General features: G+C 35.1%; 1 protein-coding gene across 1 annotated transcript in view; it reads left to right on the forward strand.

The window, feature by feature from the left end:
• LOC126969201 (uncharacterized) overlaps window positions 1–12197 on the forward strand; it is a 44432-nt gene that overhangs the window by 26758 nt on the left and 5477 nt on the right. Inside the window, exons 6-11 of the mRNA XM_050814519.1 lie at window positions 352–571; window positions 1130–1323; window positions 3658–3921; window positions 5678–5889; window positions 9939–11144; window positions 11764–11941. Coding sequence (XP_050670476.1) covers window positions 352–571; window positions 1130–1323; window positions 3658–3921; window positions 5678–5889; window positions 9939–11144; window positions 11764–11941 — 2274 coding nt within the window. The remainder of the gene's footprint in view (window positions 1–351; window positions 572–1129; window positions 1324–3657; window positions 3922–5677; window positions 5890–9938; window positions 11145–11763; window positions 11942–12197) is intronic.

Below are 12197 nucleotides of genomic sequence, written 5' to 3' on the forward strand. Positions count from 1 at the left end.
TGTAAACCTTCCCTGAACTTCAACGAATCTATTACAAAAGATTTAATTGAGATCGCTCGAATAGTTTAGGAGTTTATAGGGAACATACAAACATACATTCTTTTTTATATATTATATAGATGATTTATTCGACGCTTTATAAGGTATTAAGTAAGAAAATTTAAGGTGTCTTTTAAGCAAAGAGGGCTTCTATTAATTTTTTGTCGTTTTTGTGTTTTTCAGTTATGTTAGGAATCTAACCATATAATATTATGTCGAATAGCATGAAAACCTTCGTTATAACCGGCTTCACGACTTTTAATCATAAATGTAACTCTATGTCAGTAAAATATTTTTGCTTTGACTTTTCAGGTAGAGACTTACGATGATCATTGTGACGCAGCCCGAGCTTACCAATACATGATCGACGCACTCGGTACAGGAGAGTACAGCATGCTTTCTGCCGTGGTCGGTCCGGCTTGTGGCTCCGCGTTCGCAGACGTAGCACGCCAGGGCCCAACGCATGGTCTGCCAGTCCTTGCGTACACCGCTCAAGTTCCTACATCTCCTGCTGCACCATTTGCTCTGCTAGGTAACTAACCAGATTGTCAAATAAATTTTAACTATGCCGCAGTCGCTTGTGGTATCGCTTCGCTGCGGCGTATATTTGAGCGAAGCGAGGTAAACCAAAGGTAAACTAAGTCTGTGTACAAAAACAAAACAAAATTAATCAAACAAGATTTGATCAATGGGCTCAATTTTTAAATAAATAAACTTTCTTAGCACTGTTGTGATTTGAGAGTCGATGAAACGAAAAAGCGACAATAAAAAGAGACAGAAACATAAATAAATTCACAAGATTTAACGAGGGAGAAAATGAGAAAGGAAGCATTATACAGTGTTTTGCTACCAGGCGATCATAGTTGAAGAAGAGATTGTCTTATGTATGAGGCGCGTATACCTCATTATACATAGACACCAGGAGGACATAAATGTGGTAGCGGTGATGGTAATACATTTCATATCGGTTGAAATCATGCGTCATCATAGCAACATGTACCAGGACTTCATATGCAGTTTACAGGTTCATACACAATGAAGGTTCCACTTCTGACATGTGTACTTTTTACGTACGCAATTTTTCTTGAAGCTGCCGGTGACGCTCGCCTGGCAGCATCAGCGCTCGCTGCTCTCATGTCCCATCTGGGCTGGCGCCGAGTGGCTGCCGTGACTGAGCCAGCTACTCGATCAGCTCTGTCCACGGCCAGCCTTGGTGTCGACTTTATCGTTCCACTCGACCTACCCGAAGACAGAACAGATCTGGAGCCAGATATATTCTCATCGGTGAGTTACGTATCAAACAACTTTATTTGATATATAGAACAAACAGTATTTAAATTAATTCATCCTACTCTCAACAAGGCAAGAAACTCACGTGGTGAGGCAACCGTCAATGGACAACCGCAACAACTGAGGTTAAGAGATGCATTGCTCTATGCTTGAATTTATTTATTTATTTAATAGGTACACACAACAGAATTACAACAAATACATAATAAACAAAAAAAAACAGCTAAATACAAGATAGGCTGCAACTCCACGAGGGTGTGTACTCAGCATGTTTAGCATAAATTAATAACTATTAAAATACGACAATAACTAGCTTTAGGTAATGTAATATTATAAAAGAAAAAGACAGATGAAATATATATTTGGACAAATTGAAGTGAATAATTATGATAATAATATTAAGTTTTTTTTAAATAATTTAATCTAATTAAGGAATTTATGTAAACTAGATTTCCATTTACAATGTCCCTAAGTCATATCGCTTCGGGAAAGCTGGAACTAGTAATTGATTCTACAAAAGTGGCTTGCTAGGCAAGAAATTCCCCGCAAAATGCGCGGCTATAGAATGCCAAACGTAAACATGATGATTTTGACATAATCACAGCGCAATCTATATATATATATATATATATATATATATATAAGAGATTTCCACGTAGAGAGTCACTCATCACGATATCTCTGGAACCATAAGAGCTAAAGACTTGAAATTTGGTAGGAATATTCTTTTCACCGAGTAGAGGTCAGCTAAGAACGGGTTTTCGAAAATTCCATCCGCAAGAGTTTTTTTTTTATTATGAACAGAACAACGTCTGTCGGGTCAGCTAGTTATCTTCTATCTGTCTATATATATAAGAGATTTCCACGTATATAGTCACTCATCATGATATCTCTGGAACTATAAGGTGTCTACACCTTATAGTTCCAGAGATATTGACAGATTTGATTGATATAGACTTGAAATTTGGTAGAAATATTCCTTTCGCCGAGTAGAGATCAGCTAAGAAGCTGGCGATTTAAAGAAATTCCATCCGCAAGAGTTTTTTTTTACAACAGAACAATGTCTGTCGGGGCAGCTAGTTTACAAATAAATCGATAGAATCCGGGAAAGATTCTATTGCAATATAACATTTTATCAGTCTTACAATTTTAATAACTTTTGTATTTTAATTTCGTAGTGATAGGTTACAACAATATAAAGTAGGATGGCGAGAATGGACTGAATGAAATTTGATTAAAAATTAACGAAGCATCGTTCATGTACAAGTTTATATTAATTATAAACTTAAGCTTATAGGATGTTTATACAAAAAATATTGAGGCGGTAAGATATGGGAGACAAACGAAATAAATTATTATAATTTAACTAGCTGATCCGACAGACGTTGTTCTGTATATAATAAATAAAATAATGTTTTTATATGAATTTGTCAATAATATATCATAACATCAAAAATTACATCGTAAAATATGCACCCTGCTGTCGTAATGAAATTGTTTCACAGCAGAACTGTCAAACCGTGCGTCAATAAATTCTCTCATTGAAATTATGTATGGACACATCAAAGGAATAACAAATTTGTTGTTTTTATTTAATTTAGCAGCATTTTCCTATTTATTCACCTTTTAAACCTTCTCTGGACTTCCACAAATAATTCAAGACCTAAATTTGCCAAATCGGTCCAGCCGTTCAATTCATTTTTATATATATAGATAAAAAGTAAATTATCTTGCACTAACGGAACGTTTTGCGCAATTGAATATTGACGTCTACATTTCTTTGACATGACAGTAATTTTTATGTGGATGTTCCGACACCATCAAACTATCTTTACCTACCCAATTCAGTAGTAATTCACAATAAAATTCAATAAGATTATTATCGTTTTTTGATACCTACTAAAATCAGTGGGTAAGTCAGAGTCTTTAAAAGGTTCGATACCTGCTTGAAAAAAGAATGAATTATGAATCCTCAATTATTCAACAACAACCTTCCACATATAATATATTATATTATCTTTTAGCAGACAGTAATTAGGCATAGACATAAGTTACAAATTATTGATTGAACAATAGATATTGATTAATAATTTTAGGTTATATTTTATAAGCATATCTTTTTTCTCCCACTTTTTTAGACTTACTTACGATTTACTTTTTTCTTAGTTTTGTTACGTTCTACAATTATTTAAAAGTTTCCATGATGTACGCCACTTCATTCAGTGGGTCCCAAAATACATGCATTCTCGCAATCCTCCTTTGGCATTTAAATTGTTTTAGTTCTTCAATGTTTCTTTATGTTCATGTTTCTCATTTTCTTTTTAACAGTGGGCAGAGCGTGTTGTACGGAAAAATGCTCGTATAATATTGGTATATGTTGAAGACGCTAGAGCAGTACGAAGCGTCCTCTGTGCGGGTTACAACGCTAGTCTGACACCAGATTCTGGCGCTGTGTGGATGTTGCCAGCTACTCTCCCACCTAACTGGCATAAACCTGGACCCTATGACAAATGCTCCGCAGAACAACTCGAGCAGATGATCTTGGGCCATATTTCTGTTGCATCTGAATGGCTGATAAACTGGTCGAGTGAGGTAAGACTTTTAGTTACTCAGGCATTCCACCTTCGCACGACAAGTTAGGATATCATCCTCACCATCTGGATGTGTGGCGGTCCTCCACAGTGCGGTTTTCAAGGAGCTTTCTTCCACGCACTACAAAGCTGTGGAATGAACTTCCTTGTGCGGTGTTTCCGGGACGATACGACATGGGTATCCTCTGGTGTTGCAAGAGCTTGTGGGTGACGGTGATCACTTAAGAAATGGTGACCCGTACGCTCGTTAGTCCTCCTATTCCATAAAAAAAAGGCATTAAAAATTATTTCAAATTTCAACCGACTTCAAAAAAAAGGAGGAGGTTCTCAATTTGACTATTTTTTATGTTTGTTACCTGTGGTGATTCATAAATTACAATAATTGTAACTTCATTATACTGTCTTAATTATTTAATGTACTTTTAGGTAGTCTAATCTTTTTCATTAAGTTTTACTTAAAAATCTAAAAATAAGCTGATTATTAACTTGTAGAAAATAATCAATTTTTATTACTGAGGGGTAATGCTGCTGACATTGATATAGACAGTCTCTCATAGAAAATTTAAGAAATAAATATTATGACTGTTCATTGTCAGTACATTTATGAAATTTTAATATACGTTCTCAAAAATTGTCACCTTTTTGCTCTTAATAGTGATTTTCATTATTATAACACTAGAAATAAGGGATTGATTATAACTAATTGTAGTAGGCTTCATAAGATACTTAATAGCTTTAAGGTTAAATATATACTCTTATTTTTACTCTAAGTTACTTCACTCTAAGATAGATTCTTCTAAATTAACATCACAAATTGGTATCAAAGCGCCCAATAACTACACCAGGACAAAATGTACTCTATACGTTCCTCATTGCAATACTAATTACAGGCAACATTCATATTTTATAAGGTGTCCACAAGCAATAAATCAGATATCAGTAGACTTGCCTGATTTCGATATATTCAATACGTCACCAAACGCGTTAAGAGGTACATTGACGAGGCGTTGGATGAGTGTGTGTTCTCTTGATTGCTGAATACCTGAATACTATAATATCCATTCAGTTTGTCTTCGTGTATTTATATCTATATACTTTTACTGTATTACTTCTTGATCTTTTTTTGTATTTTTGTTCATTATTTGTAACACGCTTATAGTCTCTTATATGCGAAAACTGTAAATGGTTAATAGATGTAGACTTTTTTAACCTATTTATGTCATGTAATACTGTTTCTTTTCCTAATAAAATAAAATAAATAAATAAATTATTATAACGTCCAAACCACTGTTCAGGCATTATCTATAATTTTTTTTATTTAAAAATAGCTCTGTCGTAAATCCTATTACTCTACAGCTGAATATCAAAGTGATCGGACAGCCTGGGACTAGATTATGATTATTTTATAGCAACAGAAATGACAGGACAATATTGTATATTTTTATTAAAAAGAACGCAAAAAAAAAGGCTGGGAGAGTTTCTTGCGCCGCGTCTTCTCTCTCAGAGCGCCATTTGTTTCCGAAGCGGTAGTAGTATCTAGTATATTAGAAATGACATCCAAAAGAATTCTAAAGGAATCATTTTTGGTGAAAATAAATTCCTTTTATCTAGTATATGACAAGTGCATGTTCTAAAATGAAGCACTTACCGACATCTGGTAGGCTGAAAGGCTGGTAGCTATTTTCTTACCACCAGGTCTTACCTTTACCAATATTTCCTAAATAGTTTATCATATTATGTATTTCTTATGATTGCAGAGATCACTTAACACAAGTTTATCAAATCAAACCACAGCCTGGGAGAGTCGATGGAAGCAACAATGCAATTTTCTTAAAGTACAATGCGTTGATCCCGGGCCTCACGCCATGCTACTCTACGACACCGTCACACTCTGGGCTAACACGCTCAAACAGCTGATAAATGAACGACCAACAGCAATGGATGATTTACATGATACTAGATTGATAAGGTGAGCTGTAATTACTAAAAATTTATCTAGCTATCCATACATTGATGTACTCTAGATAACTAGACTCCCCATCACCTACTAAAAGTTCATCATTATACATACATTAACTTATACAGATAACATTGACACAGTCATTCAAATTAACACCTTATTTCGTGGCATTAATGTTCAAAGTCTATAATGTATAGGCTCATAAGAAGCTCATTGATTTATGGTGCGAAAGTATTTATTTTCAGAAATAAATATTATTATGATCAGTTCTTACCCTTTTTTCAAATATGACTCGAGTATGTTGTTATGTGATTAACACTGCACATACTATTTAGCAACACCAGAAGATTATGATCAGTTCTTTCCCTTTTTTCAAATATGACTCGAGTATGTTGTTAAGTGATTACCACTGCACATACTCGTACTATTTAGCAACACCAGAAGATTATGATCAGTTCTTTCCCTTTTTTCAAATATGACTCGAGTATGTTGTTATGTGATTACCACTGCACATACTATTTAGCAACACCAGAAGATTATGATCAGTTCTTTCCCTTTTTTCAAATATGACTCGAGTATGTTGTTAAGTGATTACCACTGCACATACTCGTACTATTTAGCAACACCAGAAGATTATGATCAGTTCTTTCCCTTTTTTCAAATATGACTCGAGTATGTTGTTATGTGATTACCGCCGCACATACTATTTAGCAACACCAGAAGATTATGATCAGTTCTTTCCCTTTTTTCAAATATGACTCGAGTATGTTGTTAAGTGATTACCACTGCACATACTATTTAGCAACACCAGAAGATTATGATCAGTTCTTTCCCTTTTTTCAAATATGACTCGAGTATGTTGTTATGTGATTAACACTGCACATACTATTTAGCAACACCAGAAGATTATGATCAGTTCTTACCCTTTTTTCAAATATGACTCGAGTATGTTGTTATGTGATTAACACTGCACATACTATTTAGCAACACCAGAAGATTATGATCAGTTCTTTCCCTTTTTTCAAATATGACTCGGGTATGTTGTTATGTGATTACCACTGCACATACTATTTAGCAACACCAGAAGATTATGATCAGTTCTTACCCTTTTTTCAAATATGACTCGAGTATGTTGTTATGTGATTAACACTGCACATACTATTTAGCAACACCAGAAGATTATGATCAGTTCTTTCCCTTTTTTCAAATGTGACTCGAGTATGTTGTTATGTGATTACCGCCGCACATACTATTTAGCAACACCAGAAGATTATGATCAGTTCTTTCCCTTTTTTCAAATGTGACTCGAGTATGTTGTTATGTGATTACCGCCGCACATACTATTTAGCAACACCAGAAGATTATGATCAGTTCTTTCCCTTTTTTCAAATATGACTCGAGTATGTTGTTATGTGATTACCACTGCACATACTATTTAGCAACACCAGAAGATTATGATCAGTTCTTTCCCTTTTTTCAAATGTGACTCGAGTATGTTGTTATGTGATTACCGCCGCACATACTATTTAGCAACACCAGAAGATTATGATCAGTTCTTTCCCTTTTTTCAAATATGACTCGAGTATGTTGTTATGTGATTACCACTGCACATACTATTTAGCAACACCAGAAGATTATGATCAGTTCTTTCCCTTTTTTCAAATGTGACTCGAGTATGTTGTTATGTGATTACCGCCGCACATACTATTTAGCAACACCAGAAGATTATGATCAGTTCTTTCCCTTTTTTCAAATGTGACTCGAGTATGTTGTTATGTGATTACCACTGCACATACTATTTAGCAACACCAGAAGATTATGATCAGTTCTTTCCCTTTTTTCAAATGTGACTCGAGTATGTTGTTATGTGATTACCACTGCACATACTATTTAGCAACACCAGAAGATTATGATCAGTTCTTTCCCTTTTTTCAAATATGACTCGAGTATGTTGTTATGTGATTAACACTGCACATACTATTTAGCAACACCAGAAGATTATGATCAGTTCTTTCCCTTTTTTCAAATGTGACTCGAGTATGTTGTTATGTGATTACCGCCGCACATACTATTTAGCAACACCAGAAGATTATGATCAGTTCTTTCCCTTTTTTCAAATATGACTCGAGTATGTTGTTATGTGATTAACACTGCACATACTATTTAGCAACACCAGAAGATTATGATCAGTTCTTTCCCTTTTTTCAAATGTGACTCGAGTATGTTGTTATGTGATTACCGCCGCACATACTATTTAGCAACACCAGAAGATTATGATCAGTTCTTTCCCTTTTTTCAAATATGACTCGAGTATGTTGTTATGTGATTACCACTGCACATACTATTTAGCAACACCAGAAGATTATGATCAGTTCTTTCCCTTTTTTCAAATGTGACTCGAGTATGTTGTTATGTGATTACCGCCGCACATACTATTTAGCAACACCAGAAGATTATGATCAGTTCTTTCCCTTTTTTCAAATGTGACTCGAGTATGTTGTTATGTGATTACCACTGCACATACTATTTAGCAACACCAGAAGATTATGATCAGTTCTTACCCTTTTTTCAAATATGACTCGAGTATGTTGTTATGTGATTAACACTGCACATACTATTTAGCAACACCAGAAGATTATGATCAGTTCTTTCCCTTTTTTCAAATGTGACTCGAGTATGTTGTTATGTGATTACCACTGCACATACTATTTAGCAACACCAGAAGATTATGATCAGTTCTTACCCTTTTTTCAAATATGACTCGAGTATGTTGTTATGTGATTAACACTGCACATACTATTTAGCAACACCAGAAGATTATGATCAGTTCTTTCCCTTTTTTCAAATGTGACTCGAGTATGTTGTTATGTGATTACCGCCGCACATACTATTTAGCAACACCAGAAGATTATGATCAGTTCTTTCCCTTTTTTCAAATGTGACTCGAGTATGTTGTTATGTGATTACCGCCGCACATACTATTTAGCAACACCAGAAGATTATGATCAGTTCTTTCCCTTTTTTCAAATATGACTCGAGTATGTTGTTATGTGATTAACACTGCACATACTATTTAGCAACACCAGAAGATTATGATCAGTTCTTTCCCTTTTTTCAAATGTGACTCGAGTATGTTGTTATGTGATTACCGCCGCACATACTATTTAGCAACACCAGAAGATTATGATCAGTTCTTTCCCTTTTTTCAAATATGACTCGAGTATGTTGTAATGTGATTAACACTGCACATACTATTTAGCAACACCAGAAGATTATGATCAGTTCTTTCCCTTTTTTCAAATGTGACTCGAGTATGTTGTTATGTGATTACCGCCGCACATACTATTTAGCAACACCAGAAGATTATGATCAGTTCTTTCCCTTTTTTCAAATATGACTCGAGTATGTTGTTATGTGATTAACACTGCACATACTATTTAGCAACACCAGAAGATTATGATCAGTTCTTTCCCTTTTTTCAAATATGACTCGAGTATGTTGTTATGTGATTACCACTGCACATACTATTTAGCAACACCAGAAGATTATGATCAGTTCTTTCCCTTTTTTCAAATGTGACTCGAGTATGTTGTTATGTGATTACCGCCGCACATACTATTTAGCAACACCAGAAGATTATGATCAGTTCTTTCCCTTTTTTCAAATGTGACTCGAGTATGTTGTTATGTGATTACCGCCGCACATACTATTTAGCAACACCAGAAGATTATGATCAGTTCTTTCCCTTTTTTCAAATATGACTCGAGTATGTTGTTATGTGATTACCGCCGCACATACTCCTACTATTTAGCAACACCAGAAGATTATGATCAGTTCTTTCCCTTTTTTCAAATATGACTCGAGTATGTTGTTATGTGATTACCGCCGCACATACTCCTACTATTTAGCAACACTAGAAGATTCATAAGAGTTTTGCATTTAACTGCTACATTATATGTTTTATGCAAAAGGAGAACAAACGAGCATAATGGTCACCTGGTCACCGCAGCCCATAGTCTCTGTTAGTTAATTAATTAATAAATTATAATTCTTTTCAGATCTCTTGTTATGAACGCAACTTTAACCAACTATGTGGGACTTACCGGACAGTTTAACTGGACTCGTCTTGGTACAGATTCTGAAGATGCCGCATACGCAAGAAAATCGCCATTAATTTTATATCAATGGGATGGGCACAGGCGTAACGTTATAGGCAAATGGCTTGATAACACATTGGATGTACAAGATCATTTAATTAAATGGTATACCTCAGATGGACATATGCCTGATGATGGGGGAGAAATATGCGGAATACAACCTCTGGCAGATTTTCTGAGTACTGATTGTCGAGCCGCTTTTTTTCTACTTTTATCTATGCTATTAGCTTTAACAGTGGCGGCAATAACTGGTCTCGCTTATTATTGTAAGCGACGAGCTGAACGTAAATATAGAGTACGCTTAGAAGCTCTTCGACTAAGATCCCTTCCAAAAACAATAGGTCTTGATAAATGGGAAATACCCCGAGAAAGGGTCGTCATTAATCGAAAGCTTGGAATGGGAGCATTCGGTACTGTTTATGGTGGGCATGCATTAATCGCTGAAGATCGGGGCTGGACTGCCGTAGCCGTTAAAACATTAAAAGCCGGTGCAAATACTGAGGAGAAATTAGATTTTTTGTCTGAAGCTGAAGCAATGAAGCGTTTTGACCACAAAAACGTAGTACGCTTACTTGGAGTTATAACAAAGACTGAACCGGTATGTACTGTAATGGAGTTTATGTTGTATGGGGACTTGAAGAATTATTTGTTAGCCAGACGGCATTTAGCAATGGCTGATACCAGTGATGATCCTGAAGAACAAGTCTCTGCTAGACGTCTGACCGGGATGGCCTTAGATGTGGCTAGAGCTTTGTCTTATTTAGCACAATTAAAATATGTTCATAGAGATGTTGCAGCTAGAAATTGCCTAGTTAGTGCTAGAAGAGTTGTTAAATTAGCTGACTTCGGTATGACTAGACTAGTGTTTGAAAATGACTATTATAGGTTTAGCAGAAAGGGAATGTTGCCGGTTCGTTGGATGGCACCAGAAAGTTTAGCTTATGGGGTGTTCTCACCTGCTTCTGATGTGTGGTCATTTGGTGTGCTTTTGTACGAAATTGTGACATTTGGTGCTTTACCATTCCAAGGACTTAGTAACAGCGAAGTGCTTACTAAAGTAAAAGATGGAGAGACATTGGCTTTACCAGCTGGACTCAAACCACAATTGTGAGTATTTGAATTTGATAATGTCGTATTTGAAAAATAATGTTTGGATTATAAATTATATATATAAAAAAAATTATATCAAACTATCCTTACCCCGACGTGCCATGCCGTATCTAGTAGCTCTTAATGCATGTGTTGATCATAATGTTTACGCGGTTTTTTCATTTCTACCCACTTTGTTTTGTATAGACTCGCAGTACTACGAATAAGATACCTAATGTTTATATTGTTTTCTCATGTAAGTGAATATGTTCTGTTCTTATTGAGAATAAAGTTCTTTAACCATATAAAGATGCTCGCATCTTTAGTTTTCTAGGTGATTAATATTTTGTTTAGAACTGTTAGTCTTGTAAGGCTGATGTAGTTGATAGATTTTGTTTACATTCCACTAATGGCAACAAAAAATTAAAAATACAAAATAAAATAACTGTCATTTTTGCCTTTTTGTTTGACAACTATTACTTCAATCTTTATTTTTTGTTGCGTCCGATGATACTAAAGTTTCGATTTTTTTTTTATAATTGTCTGGTATGTGTTTTAGAAATAAATTTAAAATAAGGCAAAGTTAAACAAATTAGTTTCATATTATGTCCTTTATATCAACATTAAACATTTTCAGGGAAGGTCTAATAAAATCGTGCTGGAAGACGAGCTATAAAGCGCGTCCAACCGCTTCAGACGTGGCCGCCTTTCTGGCCGATTCACCACGTTTACTCACACCCTGTCTGGACATACCATTAGATTCCCTGCCACTCGACGCGGACTCTATATGGCGAATGCCAAAAGATAGAGCAGAGGTATTTTATCAGAATTATATTATACTAGCATGATCACCAACAGAAACAAATATTAGCTTCATTCTATTTCATTTCAAAGGATGAAAGTAATTTTATTTTTTTTTCAAGAAATAATCAGATGATTGTAAAATTTGAACACATCGGAAAGAAACTTTTTATTTTTTGTGTGTTTTGTTTTGTGGCACTTTTATTAGGGATTGACTTTTGTAATTGGCTTGACTTTATCCGATTAACGACCGTTTTCAATAACCTATCT

Source organism: Leptidea sinapis, chromosome 17 (assembly GCF_905404315.1).
Source record: "Leptidea sinapis chromosome 17, ilLepSina1.1, whole genome shotgun sequence".
NCBI classification, from domain to species: Eukaryota; Metazoa; Arthropoda; class Insecta; order Lepidoptera; family Pieridae; genus Leptidea; species Leptidea sinapis.